The sequence below is a fragment of the Rhinopithecus roxellana genome, chromosome 8 (assembly GCF_007565055.1).
Source record: "Rhinopithecus roxellana isolate Shanxi Qingling chromosome 8, ASM756505v1, whole genome shotgun sequence".
NCBI lineage: Eukaryota > Metazoa > Chordata > Mammalia > Primates > Cercopithecidae > Rhinopithecus > Rhinopithecus roxellana.
Genome location: NC_044556.1, coordinates 86,817,523 through 86,838,717, shown reverse-complemented (window position 1 = coordinate 86,838,717; position 21,195 = coordinate 86,817,523). Strand labels below are relative to the sequence as shown.

General features: G+C 47.7%; 1 protein-coding gene across 1 annotated transcript in view; it reads left to right on the top strand.

The window, feature by feature from the left end:
* The window catches only part of CAPN8 (calpain 8), an 83,252-nt gene that overhangs the window by 45,043 nt on the left and 17,014 nt on the right, over nucleotides 1-21,195 (top strand). Inside the window, exons 4-13 of the mRNA XM_030934930.1 lie at nucleotides 213-346; nucleotides 1,199-1,367; nucleotides 2,474-2,557; nucleotides 5,126-5,211; nucleotides 7,774-7,848; nucleotides 8,587-8,747; nucleotides 11,852-12,027; nucleotides 15,726-15,737; nucleotides 18,602-18,813; nucleotides 20,889-20,925. Coding sequence (XP_030790790.1) covers nucleotides 213-346; nucleotides 1,199-1,367; nucleotides 2,474-2,557; nucleotides 5,126-5,211; nucleotides 7,774-7,848; nucleotides 8,587-8,747; nucleotides 11,852-12,027; nucleotides 15,726-15,737; nucleotides 18,602-18,813; nucleotides 20,889-20,925 — 1,146 coding nt within the window. The remainder of the gene's footprint in view (nucleotides 1-212; nucleotides 347-1,198; nucleotides 1,368-2,473; nucleotides 2,558-5,125; nucleotides 5,212-7,773; nucleotides 7,849-8,586; nucleotides 8,748-11,851; nucleotides 12,028-15,725; nucleotides 15,738-18,601; nucleotides 18,814-20,888; nucleotides 20,926-21,195) is intronic.

The window sequence follows — 21,195 nt, the reverse complement described above, 5'->3', positions numbered from 1 at the left end:
TCTCTGATGCACAAACGCAGACCCTGGACTAGATGTTCCTGGGTTCATCTGGCATCTCCTATGTGCACAGATAAGGCAGACACAGGTCCTGCTCCTACGGAGCCAAGACTTGAACACTGATGGCACAGAGTCCCCACATGAGGTTCCCTGGAGGGACTCCCTTTACACATCTGCTTATTCATGTGAGCTGCCACTGTGTCCCCTCTCCCCAGTTCTGGCAGTACGGAGAGTGGGTGGAAGTGGTCATTGATGACAGGCTGCCCACCAAGAATGGACAGCTGCTCTTCCTACACTCGGAGCAAGGCAATGAATTCTGGAGTGCCCTGCTGGAGAAAGCCTATGCCAAGTAAGTGGGGGAAGCCAGGAGCTGGGAGACACCAGAGCCTCCCTGAAAGCTCTCACCTGTCCCTCCCACGTCTGCCTCCCCACCCCAAACTCAGGGCATCATGGCCACGTCTTTCCCAGCATCCAGACCCCCATGAGCTGGAGAGAGAGCACTTTTCAGTAACTAAGAGAAACAGAAATCTGGGCGGGGAGTTTAGCATCTCAGCTCTGCCTCGGGTGAATGTGTATGTGGTGGGGCGAGCCTCTCTGCCCCTCTGGGCCTGAGCTTTTCCTCTTATCCCAAGGTAGGTTCCTGGGGCAATGTAAATGTTTGAAAGAATGATGAAGAATAATAAAACAAATGTACTAGATAGCAAACTCAACAAAGTGTCTGCTCTTTCCTCAGGAGTTCTTCTTCTCACCAGCGTTTGATGTTCAAAACCTTCTTTGGGGTTCTTTTAATTACATTTGTTTACTGACACCCTTTTCTGCAACCCCAGTTCCTTTCTAGTCCTATTTCCCAGTAAGCCTCAGCAGATGCCTCTCAGCCTTGAGGGAAAGTTCTCCTTCTCCCCATCTGTGGCCCCAGCCCCAGAAACCCAAGTAGCTGGGGCCAGCTCTGGAGGGATTGCCCTTGGCTTTGTAAAGGAGAGGGTGGCTGGAGAGAGGTTGGCTGAGGTCAGTTCCTAGTGAAGTGCTGAGCTGGGCACACGAAACAGTGGCCTAAGCACCTTCCTGGCCCGTAGGCAAAATTGGCAAAGAGCCCTCCTTTATCTTCCAGGCCACAGTACGTCCTAGCACTGTCCCGGTCCCCAATCCCTGGGTCTCCTTGCTGGGGGTGCTAATGGGGCATGTGTTCTTTCTTTTCCAATAGGCTCAATGGTTGTTATGAGGCTCTCGCTGGAGGTTCCACAGTGGAGGGGTTTGAGGATTTCACAGGTGGCATCTCTGAGTTTTATGACCTGAAGAAACCACCAGCCAATCTATATCAGATCATCAGGAAGGCCCTCCGTGCGGGGTCTCTGCTGGGCTGCTCCATTGATGTGAGGCATATGGCTTCTGTACTGCCCCATCTCCCCACCACCGCCACCCCTTGTGTGGTAGGGAAGGGACGAGACAGCGGGAAAGAGACATAGGAAGGCTTTGGGTCAGAACAGAGTCTGGGGCTTAGTGGGCAAGTCTGGTGACACATAGGCCTGCACATGTGGGGCTGGTGAAGACCTAATTAGTAGGTAGGAACTGGGGTTAGTTGCATTGCAGGAGTCCCAATTTCCCTCTCGCTGTTAGAGCCCCTTCAGTACTGCTGGAATGGCCCTAAGAACATAGTTTAGGATCCCTGGATCCTCGGCCACCCGTTTGCTACGTCCTTTTTGCTAAATAATCTTGAGGTTTTGGAAAACAGATGTGATGCTTGATGATACCTGATGGATCTTGAGATCCCTTAAGAAAAGAGAAGCTCTGAAACCAGAGGCTGTGGCCGGACACCAGGCTGAGCTGTGTGGATTTCCAAGGTGGCTGTGGAAACCAGAGGCTGGAGGCCCCCAGCCCTGAGGTCCTGTCACCACCTCAGGCTCTTGTGACCAGCTGCCTTCTGGCTGCTCTGTCTTCCTCTCTTGTCCTTACCTGGTGATTTTAGAAACGTGAAAGACAAAGTGAGAAGATCCTCCTTTTTTCCTCTCTCTGCAAACCCCAGCAGGAGACGTGTGTTTTTGGTGGAGGGGTGGCACGGGGCATGGGAGAGAGCGTGCTGAGGAAATGGGAAGGATAATGAGGAGTCCGCTCAGGGAGAACCTTGGAGGACTGGGACCTGTCCAGAGCCATCAGCATGGAGAATTAGCCTTCTTCAGGCAGCTGGGGGTCACTCTCAGAGAATAAATGACTTCCCAGTTTCTTGGTGGCATTTTGAAGGCTGGTAACTTGTCTTCCAGGCTTGGCAGGCACCTGCACTGGTCCGGAACTGTAGGCCTAATTAAAGAGGGAGTCTGGTTGGAGATGACTCTATTTACCTGAGGTTCATTGCCACTCCTGCACCCCTAGTCCCACACTGAAGCCCCCAGTGGCTGTGTAGTGTGTCCTTGGAAAGCATTCTATGGCCAGCCACTGCGAGGTAAGGGTCAGCCACTCTGAATGAACTTTCTCCTCTACCCAGGTCTCCAGTGCAGCTGAAGCAGAAGCCATCACCAGCCAGAAGCTGGTTAAGAGTCACGCATACTCTGTCACTGGAGTTGAAGAGGTAAAATTGTGTGTGTAGGGGGAAGGTAACATGTGATAATATTTCCATGAATCCAAGCCATCCCGGCAGGAAGAAAGAGGTGATTACTACTAGAAGGTTCAGAATTGGCTTTTGAGCTTCACTGTCATGTTGGAGTGCACTCCGCCTGTGCAGAACCCCGATACCACAGATGTGCATTAGTTCTTGCTCATTAGAACAGCTCTTCTGGCCAGGTGTGGTGGCTCATACCTGTAATCCCAGCACTTTGGGAGTCTGAAGTGGGAAGATTACTTGAGACCAGGAGTTCAAGGCCATTCCTGGGCAACATAGTAAGACCTCATTGCTACAAAAAAGTATTTTTTTTTCCTAAAACATAGAAAATAAATAAAGGCTCTTCTGACTTTTACTCACTTGAAGATGGACAACGTAACCTCTTTGAGCTTTTGCTCAATAGGTTTTAACTAAATGCAAGCCCTTTCCTTAGATGAGGCCAGGAAAGCTGTAGAGATTTTCAATTAGATTCTACAGACATTCGAAAAAAATATGTTTGTGTGGGCAAAACAGTGGGAACTCACAGAATCCCTAAATGGGAAAAGGGGCAGTAGTCCCAGCTTTTAGGGTGGAGTAGAGTCGTGGAAAGGCAAGCAAGTATTCCTTACTCTCCAACCCAAGGAAAAAACGTGGGCTATACTATTCATTATTTTTATTTTCTACATTGTGTCTTCTTTCAAAAAGGATTTAAGGTGGCTTACAATTATTTTATTTATTTATTTATGTATTTATTTAGAGATAGGGTCTTGCTACTTTGCCTGGGCTGGACTGCAGTTGCATGATCTTGGCTCAGCCTCGACCTCCTGGGCTCAAGTGACCCTCCTGCTTCAGTCCCCCAAGTAGCTGGGACTACAGGCAAGTGCTATCACGCCTGGCTAATTATCACGCCTGGCTAATTATCAATTTTTTAAAATTTTCATAGAGGCACCATCTCTTTATTTTGCCCAGGCTGGTCTTGAACTCCTAGGTTCAAGCAATCCTCCTGCCTTGGCCTCCCGAAGTGCTGAAATTACAGGTGTGAGCCACCATGCCCAGCTGATGGTTTACCATTAAAAGAATAGACACAATAAAACCATACAAGTACAGCAAAATACATCAATCCAGGCTGAAGGCAGTGCTATAATTGAGAAATTAATTTTGCTCTGGGCTTCCCAATGGCCAAGGCAGAAAGGGAAATGCAGTGAATGTCCCACTTCTTGTTATTTATTTAAGTGAAATAGGCCAGGCATGGTAGGGCGTGCCTGTAGTTCCAACTACTCAGGAGGTTGAGGTGAAAGGATCGCTTGAGCCCGGGTGGTTGAGCCTGCAGTGATCGCACCACTTCACTCCTGCCAAGGTGGCAGAGAGAGGCCTTGTCTCAAAAATGAATAAATAAATAGTGTTAAATGAAATATATGTTCTTTACATGTGTTTGTGTTTCATGAATATGCATTTTTTTTTTTTTTTATTTTTTTTTTTTTTTATTTTTTTTAGATGGAGTCTCGCTCTGTCACCAGGCTGGAGTGCAGTGGCACAATCTTGGCTCACTGCAACCTCCGACTCCCTGGTTCAAGTGATTCTCCGGCCTCAGCCTTCTGAGTAGCTGGGATTACAGGCACGCACCACCACACCCAGCTAATTTCTTTTTGTATTTTTAGTAGCAACGGGGTTTCACCATGTTGCCTAGAATGGTCTCGGTCTCCTGACCTTGTAATGTGCTGCCTCAGCCTCCCAAAGTGCTGGGATAACAGGCGTGAGCCACTGCACCTGACCCAAATACACTCTTTAATGAAGTTAATCTCACAAACGGGAATTTAACATATACATGTAAACATTGGGCTAGGTGAGTTGGGGGATACACAGGAAATGAAGACAATGAGGACCTTACAGCTTATGCAGTTGGTGTGTGCACATGGGAATGCAGGTGTGTGTGCAGGGCGCAAGGGGCTTATGCTTGAGTGTTCAATAAATAGGCGAAAGCAGTATATGTGGATTTAGGAGTGTGGGCTTTGGAGACAGACTGCCTGGGTTCCCAGCCTGCACTCACCACTTACTAACTAGATGATCTTGGATAACATAACTTCTCTAAGTCTCAGATTTTTGAGCTATGAAATGAAGATAATTCTTTATCTTCTCAGGATTGTCATGAGTGTTAAATGAGGCAATAACGCATCTTAAATGCTTAGCACAACACCTCATCTATAGTACCTGCTCAATAAATGTTAACTGTCATGCTTTGGTGTTTGTTGGGAGGGCGTTTGTTATCATTAGGCCTCATGTATTAAGAGCTCAGTCAATCTTAGTCAACTATAAAATCTAAATATGAGTTAAAGCAGACATAAGCTTGTTTTTGGGTTAGACTCACTCTTCATTTATTCAAACAAATTATGAAAAACAGAGTACTTGGCTCAAGCCTGAAAAGATGCGTTAAGGGAAAATAAAAAGTGTGGTCCTTTAGGAACATTTGAACAATTTAATGCAGATCCTCTCAGGTGCAGACATGCCTGCAAGGCAACAGGAACATAGTAATTCAGCTGCTTTTCTGTGTGGAATTTGCAGGTGGATTTCCAGGGCCATCCAGAGAGGCTGATCAGACTCAGGAATCCATGGGGTGAAGTGGAGTGGTCGGGAGCCTGGAGCGATGAGTAGGTTTTTCCCCTGCTTCTGCAATCCTCTCTCCCTCTGCGGAAGGGTGTTGTGTAAAACACACAATTATGATATCGATGTCACAGTGAGTTCATCAGCACGTCCTGTCTGCAGATCACACAGTGTGTTCAGCAAAGAGTATTAAATGGATCCAGGCTGAGGAAAGCAAAATAAAAACCACTGGGCTGTATTCTTCGATTCTGGCTTTCTGCTTTGGCATTTGAAAGTTTGGCGGCTCTGTGGAATTTTGCTTCGCGCTGAAAGGTTTTTGTGTTTTTTTACCTGACACACTGTGCTGGTCCAAAGGTCAAATCGATCACTCACAGTCTGTTTCTTTCCACTCCACAAACACTGGACACTCTGACAAAGGCCAAACCCCTCAGCACCAAGAAGAAACAAGGATGCTGAGAAAATGAAATTTGACCCTAGGAGCCCTGGGCCCTGGCAGCAGTGATGAATGAGGCAGCGGCACTCGCTCCTGCCCTGTGTAGGTTTCATCACTGACTGGAGAGACTCCTCTTGGGCAGGCCTCTTTGCTGAGTTGGTCAGAGGTGGTGATGTCCCAGGACAGCTGTGCCCTGGAATCTATGCCCCCATGATGCAGGAGGATGGAAAGCATAGGATGGTTTCTGTCCAGTAAGTACAGCTGGCCTGGGGGAGGCAGGTTAGTGTGGAGAAGGAATTAGAATTAGCCAGTCTTGGCCGGGTACAGTGGCTCACGCCTGTAATTCTAACACTTTGGGAGGCCTAGGCAGGTGGATCACTTGAGCTCAGGAGTTCGAGACCAGCCTGACCAACATGGTGAAACCCTGTCTCTACTAAAAGTACAAAAATTAGCTGGAAGTCACTTGAACCAAGGAGGCGGAGGTTGCAGTGAGCTGAGATTGTGCCACTGCACTCCAGCCTGGGCAACAGAGTGAGACTCCGTTTAAATAATGATAATAATAATAATAATAATAATAATTAGCCAGTCTCATGGACAAAGAACCACCAGAAATGAAATTGGTCACAATAATGTCCCCTTCTAATATATCCTTAATCCTCAAGTGCTGTCGGTACTCTGTGATGCCACCAGGGCTCTCGAAGGGCATCACCACATTTAACCACAGCATCATGACTGGTCATGACTGCACAGAGGGGTAGTAACTCCCTTCAGGGTTGTGTCATGAAGAAACATGTGTCTCTAGGGCCACACATGAGCCTCCTGTAGGAAGGATTTTTCATTCCACTGCCTAAGTTTGAGCAAAACCCAAAACCTCCGTTCTGCCAACTTCCCTAAAAGGATGACAGGGCTATGTGAAATTGAAACCCTGAATTTGGGTCATTCTTATCAAAAGTCACTTACCGAGCTGTCCAAAGGGCTTGTTTGACTTTCTCTCCTTTCCCTGAGCACCCGCTGCCTGGCAGGTGGGAGGTGGTGACTGTCAAGGCCTGGAGGCCCCACCAGCTGGAGATGCAACCTGGGATAGTTACATATATCAGCTGTTGGAGAAGGAGGGTGCTGAATCTCTAAGGCGACATCCCTAAGCTCAGCCCAGGGATTAGTGAGATTTTACTTTAAAAAAAAAAGTAAAAAAAACAAAAACAAAAACCAATTGGAGCAGTAGGTCAGATCTAGAATTTTCCAACTCCTGCCCTAATCTTTGTTTATAACAAGCACATTCTGAGATTTGATTTTAATCAAATTAATGTTTCAATGAATTGAAGAGGCCCTGGGAACTGTCCTGCTGACCCCCAGGGCCTTAAAGCCTAGCTTGGAGGGAGAGGCTGGGCTGGATTGTGCCACAGCTTTATGCTGGGGAGAGAAGGTGCTTAGGTTTTGCCGAAGGTATTCGAGCAGGGATTTTTTTATTTTTATTTTTATTTTTTAAGATGGATCTTGCTGCTGCTCTGTTACTTAGATGTCACATACCTATTTCAGGAAAACCTAACTTTGTAAAGGTCAGGAAGCTGGAGATGGCGTTCGAACAAAGTGCATGGATATTTCCCTTGAAAGGCCACCAGCAGGAGGTCTCATGGGTTGACATTACTTCTGGGAAATTGCCGTAAAACTGGGCTGGATGATCATTCTTGCAGGTGGAAGGAAGTGAACCAAGTCCATGTCCCCGGTTAGACTCTGTCAGCATATTCACCCCAGACTGCTGGATAAGCCAGAGTGACAAGTGACTAATGGGTACTGGAATGCCTGCCTTTCTAGTGACAAGAACTCATCCATGTCCTCTCCTGTGCCTCCCCATTCCTGAGAACAGGGGCCTGGGAGTCTTAATTAGAAATGTCAAATGTGCCTGGAGAGTAAAAATTAGAGAATAATGTTTGAGCCCTAATGTTCCTGTCACATGTCCAAGGCCACCCTGCTAGTGCCCATGGAGTCCATGTCCTGGGTCTGTGTCCCTTCCCTAGACAGTGAGCTCACCCCACCCTGTCCATCCTGCCTTTCTGTCTGCATGTGGTGCTTTTGGTATTTTGTTTCTGGCTCTTGGGGGAAGTTTGGGTGCAGTAAACAGCTTGCCCTGTGTGTAGAACCCCTCAGAAGCGACCACCTCTGCTTGTTTTCCCCTCAGTGCACCAGAGTGGAACCACATAGACCCCCGGCAGAAGGAAGAACTGGACAAGAAAGTTGAGGATGGAGAATTCTGGTGAGTTTTCCGCTGAAGCGCTGTCCCATTGGTGATGGGTCCATTTTCCGTTCTGATGTGGGTGCAGCCAGTCTCTAGGTCTTCCAGGAAGGCAACATGGTTCCTGACCATGATGAATTCATTCTTCTCCTCCTTTTGTCCTGGTAAAATTCCACCTCTATACCAGCACATCTAAAGCTCTGAAACCATGATATCTGGGCCCTCAGCCTGGCTTAACTGTCAGCCTGTCTTTCTCAGTTCTACTATCTTTCTAATGAACTGAGAGCTCTGCTTCTATCTGTTTAAGCTAAGATTTACCTACCATCAATATGGGATAACTTCCTTTGCTAGTGAACTAAGGAAGATAATAAGGATACTCCTTGAATATGGTACAGCTTAACTATACATCACTCTGAATTAAACAAAAATAAACCTCTTGTGAGCTTAGACTTAACCCAATCTAGAGGCAGAGGCTTTGTCGAGATGACCTCCTGGGGTCTTTTGCAGTTTACAGTTCAGATCCTTTGCTTGGCTTTTAAGATACGTGAGGGGGGCTCCCTATAAGAGCCAAGAAGCTAGCGCTAGTGAAGAATGCGGATTGTCGTCTCTGCGTGTTTGTATCAGTGTGCTGCAGGAAAGATCATGCTAGCCCACGGCCTCTAGGGCCTGTGCCACGGCTCCTTCCCGTGCCCGGTATGCGTGCCTTTAATCACAACCCAGCCCTCTTCACTGAGAGCCCTCTGGTGCCTCTGCCCCCAGGATGTCATTTTCAGATTTCGTGAGGCAATTCTCTCGGTTGGAGATCTGCAACCTGTCCCCGGACTCTCTGAGTAGTGAGGAGGTGCACAAATGGAACCTGGTCCTGTTCAATGGCCGCTGGATCCGGGGCTCCACAGCTGGGGGCTGCCAGAACTACCCAGGTAAGGTGAAGGGCTGCCTCGGCCCAACCTCCTCCAGCTTATCCTCCTTGAACTGGGTCACTTTATATAAATTTTGTTGGTATTTTGTGTGTTTTTTTGAGACAGGGCCTTGCTCTGTTGCCCGGGTTGAAGTGTAGTGGTGCGATTTCTGCTCATCACAACCTCTGCCTCCCAGGCTCAAGTGATCCTCTCAACTCAGTCTCCTCAGTAGCTGGGACCACAGGCACACACCACCAGGCCTGTCTAATTTTTAAAAAAATTTTTGTAGAGACAGGGTCTCACCATGTTGCCCAGGCCGGTCTCGAACTCCTAGGCTCAAGTGATCCACCAACTTTGGCCTCCCAATGTTCTGGGATTACAGTTGTGAGCCACTGTGCACAGCCCCATATGTTAATCTTTGGATAAGGCCTTTGGACTTTGTTCTTTGACTTCTGGGCACCCTCTGGAGGTCCTGCTTCTCCCTAGGGCTTGGGGGCCAGGGTTGTGAGGGTGGGCAGTGGCTCTGCAGCCACTCAGCTGCAGCCTGAACTGTGTGTTCAAACCATCCCTGCTTTGCCCACCCTCCCCTCCCCCAAAGGACATGCTTTCCACACTAACCCTGCTCTTAGCACCTTATGCTAAGGCCTCCTGTTCTTCCTTTGGGTTTTTGCCCCTTCCTCCCCACTCCCCCAACCCAGCTGGCTAACAGTCATCCCGCTGAGCTCTGGGACAGAGTGGCTGATGGTGTGCTAGGGGAACACGGGTACAACATCTGCCGTTTCAATAGACTGCATCCATTAGAGCTGCTGTTTCACTGTGTGTTTGTGCCTGAGTTGGAGGTGGAGGGCAAAGACAGTGTGGTCCGTGGTGGCCACACACAGGGCATGCATGTCATGGGGACTCAGTCCCTGGTGGAGATAGCATGGTGATAGTATAGGCAGGTTGCATGGCCTCCGCACTAACCCTGGGTCCTCACTTGATGAAAAGTGGGAAGCTTTCCTGGCTCACAGAAGATCACTAATGTGTCCCCTGTGTAGGCTCCTCCTAGGTTGAACCAGCTGAGGCAGCACCTGATGAAGAAACTCGGGAAAACAGCCCCACATCTCTAAGGAGAAATGAAGAAAAGCAAATCCTGCTCTCTCTACTTTTCACCTCCTGCTCCCCATGCTCCCTGCCTGGTTTGCTGTTGATGTGTTTATTGACTTAGACTGTAAGCACATGAGGCAGGGCCAGTCACTTTTTTCTCTTGAACAGAGCTCACTGCAGGGCTGTGCTCAGTGCTAGTGAAGCAACATTAGAATAAAACCCCACCTGGGTGCAATGCTGGGTCTTGACAAGTTCTCTCTTCTTTCATCACCCATCCAACCCAAAGCTCCCAGTTCAGGCAGCTGTGACCAGAGTGCTGAACAGAGAGGAAGGAAAGGGGTCCACGTCCTGCCCTTGTTGTTTGATTTAGACCCTGGGAAGGGCATTTCCCTCTTCTGAGCTTCAGTTTCCTAATCCTCCAGATGGAGTTCGATCTTTGAACCTTACTGGGTCACTGTGAGCCTTGGAACACAGTGTGTAGGAAAGCACTTTGTAAACTGTGTAGCATTATATAAACGGGACGCATTGTTTTACGGCCCATTCTCTTCCTCCAGTACTGTTAAGGAGTAAACAAAAAATGTATGGATTGCAGTAATGTTGCATTTGGGAGAAATTAAAATCTGCTCACCATTAGCAAGCTCTTAGAAAATGTGTAGGAGATTTGCATGGATCATTTTTGGAGCTCAGAACCATAGGGGGTGCCCTAGGTATCTGCAAACACCAAATCACAATCCCATCCTTGCCGTCAACTAGCTGTCAGGAAGACATGGATAGTTCCTGCCCTTTGGTAGTGATGGAAGTATAGGCGATTACGGAATTTTTTCTGTCTCCTCTGGAATCCACAGATATCTGACTTTAAAATCCATACACTTGAGCCCTAAAATCAATCAATCAATCAAACAAACAAACAAACCTGGAACTGGGAATTCTGGGAAGGTGGAATTGAATAAGAAATCCTACTGTAAAGAAAAGTGATAATCAATGGCTCTTGGTCACCTGTGAATGCCTTGTTATTTTTTCAAGTTAGACTCTTCTTTAAAGGATGTAAGGAAAAATCCCATGCCCTTCCACTTCTTTTTTCCTCCAGGGCACATGGTTATTGAAATTGTTGAGGCCCTAGAGTGGAGACACCTGTCAGGCATGTCTTCTGCAATTATGCTCTGCCACCGGACTCTGTCATAGACTTGCTGCGTGTCCTTGGATGATCCTTTTAACCTCTCTGTGGCTTGGCTTGTGTACTTACTATTCTGAGAGATTTTTAAAAATCCATCTTTGAAATGAGGGAGTCTTTTTCAATATCCATAGGTGGTGTGGCAAGACTGCTTCTTAACTGCCAACTGTGATTCCTCATGCATTATTAAATGACTTTCTCTTGAAGAAAGTGTGTCTCGTCAGTAGGCTGCGACACTGAAGCCATCCTGTAAGGCCCCTGGGGTGATGGACAGCAGAGTAGTTCTCAGGGGTGCTGCCGGCTGTGCTCTGCAGCTGGGGCCCTCTCAGAGGGAGAATAGGTGTCAATCAGATGGCAAGAGCAGTTGTCTTTATAGTGTCAGGCAGAGACCTCTTTCGTAGCTAGTCTCTTCTGGGACTTTCTCCTCTTCTGTCCTGGGGACATGGTTTTTACCCAGAGATCTCCCTTCCTCCAGAAGGTGGGTTTGCCTTCACAGGTCAAGTGCTGAGAGCAAGGTGATGTTAAGTCTTTCCCCAGGAAGACTTGGAGGCAGTGCTGCCCAGTGTGGCCCTCGGATCACTGGATCCTGAATATTCCCAGTCAAGCGCTTCTGGGCTCCTGGTTGATCAAATGGACAAGCACACATTTCCAATTGCGATGGGATATGTCTGTGTGTGTGGATGTGTAGGGAGGTAGGAGGAAATTCCTGACCACCTTGTAAAGAACACTTTCTGAGGCCCGCTTACTAGGCACAGTTTGGACAGAGCTGTGCATTCATTAGGATGATCAAGGTTCTTCCTTTTACTTTATTCTTCTTCATCTCCTCACCCGCTACATGGGGAATCACCATCACCTGGGTGACTTCCAGCCACTTACTGGACCAATCCTCAGTTCAAAATCCATTTGGATGAAGTGGATGAAGACCAGGAGGAGAGCATCGGAGAACCCTGCTGTACAGTGCTGCTGGGTCTGATGCAGAAAAATCGCAGGCAACGGAAGAGGATAGGACAGGGCATGCTTAGCATCGGCTATGCTATCTACCAGGTACTGCTGTGCTGGATTTGTCCTTCATTACACACTTTATGTTTTGGGGCTGAATATCTTGGCCAGTCATTGTAGCACATCTTTCTTATTGCTGGAGTATTCCTAATCGAGAAGTGCCCTTGCTCCCCTATATAACAATCCCAGTGGCCTTACTGAGGCCTGAATTCCACAATTAGAGATTCATTCCTATGGCTTAAGTCTCTGCTGTTAACACCGAGATGTGTGACACATTAACCTTTGCCTGTCATTGAGGGCTCAGTGTACAGGTGTTCATTGGACTCTTTTCCAAGTACAGGCTTCCCCAGTGACAAGAGCCAAGAACATGGGGGCATAAGGCACTTGAGGTGGCACAAGGAGGATGAGGGGCATCACTGAGTCAGGGAAGGAGGCTGGATATGGGAGCCAAAGACAACTATTCCCTGGGAGGCCTTGAGACACTTGGAGCACACAGAGCATGAGCTGGGGTGATGGAAACCACGTGCCCGTTTTCAGTTCTGGTGTCTCTGGAGTCTGGAATACAGCTGACTCTGGGCTCACGCTGCAGTCCCTGGCTAACGTGCCAGTTTTCCTGGCAGCCACCCCTCTACAGACTTAACAGCCTCACAGATATATTAAAGTAAGACCTTTGTGTCTTGACAAGTCTAGCCAGAAATAAATTGGAATCCACTTTTTTATACAGGCAAAGACTCCTTTTAACAAATTCCAGCGGGACTTATGGTGGTTGTTTTTAAAACAATTTTGTTAAAAGAATTTCTTGGGAAAAATACAATTCTAATCAGGAAGACCAAGAGCTGACTGGAGGCCCAATATCTCAGTATAAATTAATGTATGAAAAAATATTGTAATAAGAAACCAGTAAGGAAATAGTGCAATTGTCAAGATCCTATCTGCACCCCACCCTTTATTTCTCATATTCTGGAATTTAGGGCTTTAGCGTTTAGGGTGTATATGTGTATGTGTACACATGCACGGGCACGTGAGTGTATTTTATGTTGAGGAATGGGAGTTGGAAAATAATTGCTAATTGATGGCAGGAGAAAGGAATTGCAAATAAATAAGCTCCGATTCTACTTCAGCTTAGCTCTTTCATCTCCACCTAGAATGTTAGTAGCACAAAGCCAGACTCTGTTTGAAGAGATAAAAACCTGTTTAGACACTTAGTGTATGCACATCAAGTCAACAAACTTTAATGAGCATCTACTATGTGCTGGGTGCTGTACTATAAGCTGAGGACATGAAGGAATATCACATAGTTACTGTCCTCAAGGTGCTCACAATCTGAAGTGGAAAGTCAAATGCACACTCCACTGGCAACAGAGCAGGGCAGATCTGCTGTGATGGGGACCAGACACAATGGGCTGGGGTCACCTCAGCTTCATGAAGGAGGAGATTTTGATGAGAACCTTGAAAGATGAGCTGGATTTCAAGGGAGAACATTCCAGCCAAAAGGATATTTCTTGACAGTGTGAAAGTTAAATGATGGTTTTGGAGAGTCGATAGTAGGTGGGCATGGATGCAGGGTGGGCTACTCAGTTCTTCATCCATCAGGTCTACCTTTTTGTTTTTGAGATGGAGTCTCGCTGTGTTGCCCAGGCTGGAGTGCAGTGTTGTGAACTCAGCTCACTGCAACCTCCATCTCCCAGGTTCAAGCAATTGTCCTGCCTCAGCCTCTTGATTGGCTGGGATTACAGGTGCATGCCACCACATCTAGCTGATTTTTGTATTTTTAGTAGAAATGGGGTTTCATCCCTGTTGGCCAGGCTGGTCTCAAACTCCTGACCTCAGGTGATCCACCCTCTTTGGCCTCCCAAAGTGCTGGAATTACAGGCGTGAGCCACCACACTCGGCCAGGCCTACCTTATATAACCAGACCAGCAAAGCATTCTTTCAAACGGACTGAAATAGCTTTGTGTGGCATGACATTTGCACTCATAAATAATATATAAAGCATATCAGTTTTTTAGTCATCAAATTACAGCTGCTTAAAAAATATTCCATTGTATGTGATCTGTGGTCCTTCTACATCTGGCCACAGGCATATAATTTAGAGCATGACATCCGTAAGTGAAAACAGTTTAAAAGTCAGGTTAAGAGGGTATCAGGAGTAGCTGGGGTTATAGGGAGTAGCTGGGGTTGCAGGGAGTGGGTGCCATATTCTTATTCCTGTATTCTCTCCTCTTGCTTTAACTGGAGTTTGGATTGAGGATGAAAACCTGCTGCTGACTGAGAAGCAGCCAGGTGCCTCCAAAGGCTAAAGAGCCCTCCTTGTCTGGCCTCCTCTCTCTCCCCTTTATCTTCCTGCAGTGATGCCAGGCCAGTGTGTCATTTGCAGTCAGGATCCTGCATTTCAAAGATGACTGTTTCTTTCCATCCACCCACGGGCAGTGGCTAAGGCCTGCTTCCTTACCTTGTTGCTCTGGATTTGTGCCACCAAGAGGCCCCACCTGCCTGGCTCAGTTCCTGTTGGGTGATTCTTGGCAGGGTGAATCTGGAGCATATTGATGGCACTGGAGGTGGTCAAGTTGTTTGTGAAAAGATGGCCCAAGGGGTTAGGAAAGCCCCTGCCAAGGGTGTGTAAAGGCCAGGAGCCAAGAGGAAGATACTTGTGAGGCCTCTGCATGGGTGATTTTGGTTTTACACTCAAAATTAGAGGAATGACTATGACCCTGGACTCTTCTGCTTCTGCTGCCAATGACACAGGGGGCTCCAGAAGTGAGCATGCTAGCATTTTCCCTAATATTGTTGTTTCTCAGAGTTATAGGCAGTTGACCATAGACCTAAGTCACAAACAATGGTTATAATGGTCTTCTGGTCAAAAGGGCCTATGTGCCAGGGACAAAGAATGGAAAGGGACAAATTGGGGGGTTTGAATCCTCTTCTCTAGCCTGGCATAGGAACCCCAGGCATGGGGAAGCTCCTACTCTGGATCTGAGAGCTACTCTCTTGTGGGAGTCAACACTTCCAGTTGCATAAAATAGAGCCTAACTTGAGCTAGGGTAGTGAAAAGAATATACCAGCTCATGAAACCAAAGCAAGGGAAGGAGATGGAGGCTTGGGACAAGGGACTTAGATACTACCAGGATTATTTCTCTTGACATCTCCTCCCTAGTGTTGATGACATTGTGCTAGTCTAGATTTCTTCATTCCCTAATATCACTAGCATTAAGAAAGGAGCCCCTTCTGTTAGTTCTGATTCAGAAATCCCAGAGAAGTAAGTCTCTGATGGGCTCAGCTTGGGTCACGTGCCTATTCTTGACCCATTTCACCACAGCCAAGGGCAGAATAAACTATGGCTCAGGTTAACTGAGATTCCCTCACTCTGGTCAAGCTCTTGATCTTGGACTCTAGGTCTGTAGGTCTATAAGAAGAGATTAGCTCTCATTGAAAGCCCAAGGCTATTACTCTTGAAGAATTTGAGATCTTGGTAGATTCTACAACTAGAAAAGTATGAAAGTAGAACTTAGAAATCTGGTGGGCCCCCACCAGATTTCTAGGATCCTGTTTATAGATGGCCTTGAAATTCATCAATAATGTTCCAGTTTCAGAAATGCTGACTGGCTTCTCACTTTAGCACAAATGTCTTCCTCAGTGGCCCCAGGACTGCACAGTCTGTCTGCAAGACATAGGAAGGGAGGAAAAGGAGCAGAAGGAGGACCTTGGAGCTCTCAGGTGACCTGCTCTTTTCTTCTGCCCCACAGGTTCCCAAGGAGGTGTGTGAGTGCTGACAGAAATTCCTTCCTTTGGTGAGAAATAGTTTGGCTGCCTTCAGGATGGGCAGCCGGCAGCATCTGTTTCCTGTGATAGAAACTGGTTGTTCCACAGCTCTTACATGATGCAGTCATGAATCAAACCACATGAGTAGGCTGGTAGCTCTGAGAGTGGGTGAGGACCACTGCAAGTCCCATCTGTCAGGCCTTCATAGAAGGAACAGTGGTGACCTTTCCCCCCATACCCCTGCTGGTCTGAACAACGTGATTCCAATGGGTAGCCAAAGTTGAGAACCAGTGTTCTTTCTGGGCTTCCTCCTGCTGGAGTCAGTTGCACTAATTAGGTAGAGGTGTATCTACCCTGCTGCAGCTTTACCCCAGTTCTTCTGGGTTTTCAAGCTTGGCTAGCCATGAAGCATGTGCCAACAAGGCTCAATTCATCAGGTCTAGTGTACGCCTTGGTCCAAGGCTGCAGATTACTGGTCCACCTGCCCTTGACTCACAAAGTGCATGTTATTGATTACGGAGGGAACAGACAAGCAAGTGAATGGTTTAGAGCAAATACTTCTTACTGATGCAGGACAGGTGAGCCCTCAAATTGGGGCTTAGCCTGGGAGGGTTCTTGGCTTCACCCAGGAAAAATTTCAAGGACCAGCCAGTGGTGTTAGACAGCAACTTTTATTGAAGTGGCAGGGTAGAGCAGCAGCAGAGGTCCTTGCAGAGCAGGGCTACCTCATAGCCAGTGAGCCCAGAGTAGCAGCTGACAGGCAGTTCCACACTCATACCAACTTTTAATTATATGCAAATTAAGGGGCAGATTATGCAGAAATTTCTAGAAAAAGAGTGTTAACATCTGGCTTGTCAGGTTGTTGCCATGGAAAGGGGCAGTAACTTCTGGATGTTGCCAAGGCAACAGTAAACTGATATAGCACACTGATGGTTATGTCTTACGGAGAGGTGCTTTCACCTCTTCCCTGTTTCAGCTAGTGCTCCATTTGGTCCAGCCCCCTGCTAGGAGTTGAGTCCTACTACCAGAAAATAATTAAAACCAAAGCTGAGTTAAGTCTGGGTGATGGTGGTTCCCATCAGAAATGCCCCATTTCTATGAGTGAGAGGTGATGTACACACACAATGGAGCTTTCTCCAGTAGCACCTCACAGTGCCCTCAATGTGTTACCCTGGATCCTGTGCTCTGCAAGTGCCAGGGGGCCTTCAGGACAACAGTTGTCAAACTTAGAATGTGCTTCTGAATCCCCTAGAATGCTTTTTAAAGCACAGATTTTTGGGTCCTGCTCCTGGAGTTTCTGATTCTTTCAGTCTAGGGTGGGGCCTGAGAATTTGCATTCTAACAAGTTACCCTGGGGTGCTGCTGTTGATCCTGACCCCACACTGAGAACCACCCTTAGTTAAGCCTGCCCAACTTCCATCCTGTCATTTTGAACTGTGCTATGTCAAGGGCAGATGTGGGGGCCAGGGACCTTGTGGCACCTGCTTACTTGGGGTCCCTGGTAGGACAGAGTCTTACCCAGATCTTGCCTCAGTGTTCTTCAGTCCCCACTCTGGCCTCCCAAATAGGACTTCTCTAACCTGCTCCACCCTGGATTCTTGCTGGAACTCAGTTTGCCCCCTTCCCAACCCAAGCCAAATTAGAATAGCTTCCCTACTTCAACTCTCCTGAGTGCTTTCTCCTGCTAGTGCCCTGTCTCCTCCCTTTGCTACCATCAGGTATGGCAAGAATGACCTTTAACTCATGACATGTAGGCCTTGGTCACGTCCACGCTGGCCACACCGCCAGCATTCTCCTGCCCAGAGTGTAAGCATTTTTAGGGAGAATCTCAAGGACTGTGGGCACCCTAGTGGCCGGGTCAGTGAGGACTTCCTGGGGGCTCTATGTGGAGTCCTGGCTAGGGTAGTGGGGGCAGGTGGCCTGCTTCCTTCTTTGCTTGGCAGATCTATAATGCAAAGAGGGTCTGATGACCACGAGTGAACACTGTCCACTCTGGGGTGGACATTTCAGCTCCAGGTCACACAGAAGCTATAGCCCTTGCAGCGTATCAGCACCTGGCCTCTGTCACAGGCATCTTGATGAAGATTGATCGTAAAGACGCAGTGCTATGGGGAGGCTTAATTACAGCAATAATAATGTTGGCACCTGTGTTTTGGAAGCACTGTGCAGTCACTAATTAGCCTGTGTCATGCATCAACAGCCTCCCACCTCCCCGCAACAAATAAGTGGGTCCTGGAGAGCATCATCGCCTGTTGAGGAGAGTCGAGGCCCTGGGGAGGCTGGGGGGACTCCGGATTAGGCCTAGCTGTGGCTGCCCCCACTGCCTGTCTCTTTTAGAGCTGCCTCCCTGGGCTCCCAGACTGACCATCGCAGTCTCTTTACAGAGCAGTTTTCCCAGATAGTCAAAGGTGAGCAAGTTTTTGTGGCAGCTTTTGCTTGAGGACTAGGATTTAAGCTCTTTTATCCAGCCTTGGGCCTGTACTGGGAAGGTCAGTGCCACACTTCCAGAGACAGCTGCAGAATAAAAGAGTCTATTAGATTAGAGAGGAAAAATATCCAGACAGAAGCTGAGCGCACACTAGAGATCCTGCTACTCAACCTTCATTTAACTGGGGAGGCCCACAGGTCAAGGTCACAAAGGCAAGATCAATGCCTCAAACAGGGCCTGGCACCCAGAAGGCACTCAAAATACACTTGATGATTGACATACAGTGAGTTCACAACAGAATCCGTGGCCTCCTGATTCTTAGTGCAATGGTAAAAATCAATAATTCCTAAATTAGCACGATAAAGCTGAACTCTTGGGCTCTCATCTTCCAGGATTTAGCAATAAATTGACTCTGCCTGTTGTTTTGTGCAGCTGGAGAGTCACACGGATGCACACGTGGGCTGGGATTTCTTCCTGGACTACCAGCCTTCGGCGCGCACCAGCACCTATGTCAACCTGCGGGAGGTCTCTGGCCGGGCCCGGCTGCCCCCTGGGGAGTACCTGGTGGTGCCATCCACGTTTGAGCCCTTCAAAGACGGCGAGTTCTGCTTGAGAGTGTTTTCGGAGAAGAAGGCCCAGGCCCTGTGTGTCTCCTTCCCTCCGTGGTGGGGAACAGTTGTCTGTGGGCCCACAAAGGGAAGTGGCCCCATGCAGGTGCAGGACCCACCCCAGTTCCCAGTACATGTTCCCAGAAGAAAGCTCTAAGAAACTACAAGGCCAAAGGACCCTTCGCTGGGTGTCCCCCTCCTACCCCTCCACCTTGCTCTATAGGTCAAGGAGAGAAGGGGAACCAGGAGACCAGCAGCGGCCTGGACTGGGGCTCCCACCCCTGCAGAAGGAGCATGTGAGGCCCTGAGAGCGGGGCCTGAACCGGAGTACCCCCTCCTCCCCTCACACACACCCCCCATATACACACCACACATACACACATACACACACATACACCACACACATACACACCACACACATACACACACGCCACACACGTACACACCACACTGCCACACAAACATGCACCACATACCACACACCACACAAACATGCACCACATACCACACACATACATCACACATACACACCACACACATACACACACGCCACACACGTACACACCACACGCCACACAAACATGCACCACATACCACACACATACATCACACACACACCACACGCCACACAAACATGCACCATGTACCACACACATACACCACACACATACACACCACACACATACACCATACACATACACACCACACACATACACACACGCCACACACATACACACCACACGCCACACAAACATGCACCACATACCACACACACGTCACACACACACCACACAACACACATACACAACACACACACTCCACTCACACACACCATGTATGTACACACCACACACATGCACTACATACATACACACCACATGCCACATATACACACCACAAACACATACACAACATGCACATTCTCCACTCACACACGTACACCACACACATGCTCCACTCACACACACTATGTATACACCACACACATATACACATGACATGTACCACCTACACACATATACATACCACATACCACACACATACTCCACTCACACATAACACATATATACCACACATATCATGCACACACACCACACATACATACCACACACACCCCACACATACACAACACACACACACCAGGTATACACTACATGTACACACCATGTACATACAACATACCATGATACACATACACCATGTACACACACATACACACACTACACATCAGTCATACACTGTACACTATATCCCACATACATCCCCCATACATAACTATACATGTGCCATATACACACACCACGGACACACCATGCACACACATATACCACACAACACACACACATGAACATTATATATTACATATCACACACATCACATACTACACAAACTATACACACTACACATACACACCACACATATACATCACACACACAACATGTATACCACACACGCAGCACACATACTACAAGCACATGCACACCACACATTACATACCACACACACCAAACACACCATACACCATACGTACACACTGCACACATCACACATCGTACAGTACACACACCGTACACCACTCACACCATGTACATACAGTGTACACTCCACACAATCACACAGCACACACTCATACCACATACACACTATATACATACTATTCACACACACCACATACATATGATACACACATACATACCCCACAGCACACACAACATCTATGCACCCCTGCAAGGACTGTGAGCTTGCTGGCTCAGCCCCAGCGGACATGTCAACAGGGATCATCCTTCTGGGGAATTCTGTCCCTACCTTACCCCAGTTACCATTCTTGTCCCTGGGAGTGATCCATCAGGGTGAACACTCTGGAATCCTCGAAGGGCCAATTGCACTGGGAAGCTCTTGTCTCTGATGAAAAACTCAGGGTGGGGTGGAGGTTGAGGAGGTGAGGGAGACGAATCCTGGCTAAAGATTCTGTTTATGCAGTTTTTAGTAGGAAATGAAGTCTGGGGTGTGAGGCCAATCTCTCAGGAGGGCCAAAATCTTCCTCAAAGAACCCAGCCATTAGCTGTATGTTTTGTACTCATGTTAGGTTTATTTCTTTCTTTGTATTTCAGAGAAATTGGGGATGTGGTAGCTGGAAACCCACATGAGGTATGCAATCTCTTTGTATGCCAAACTCTGACACTGTTGCATAGCAGTCATTCCAGGTTTCTTATTGATTCCTCAGAATTCTTTATGTATTAAGGATAGTAACTTCTTATTAGTTAGGGCCACAACATTTTCTAGTCCCTGTCTCTTCCTGATGAAGATGAGACAGAAGTAGCTCTGGAACCCAGGCTTTGTAATATATCCCTATCCCCTGGGGGAGGTCTTAGCGTCGTCTTCCATGTTTGATAAGCAGGACCCACAGATAGAGCACCC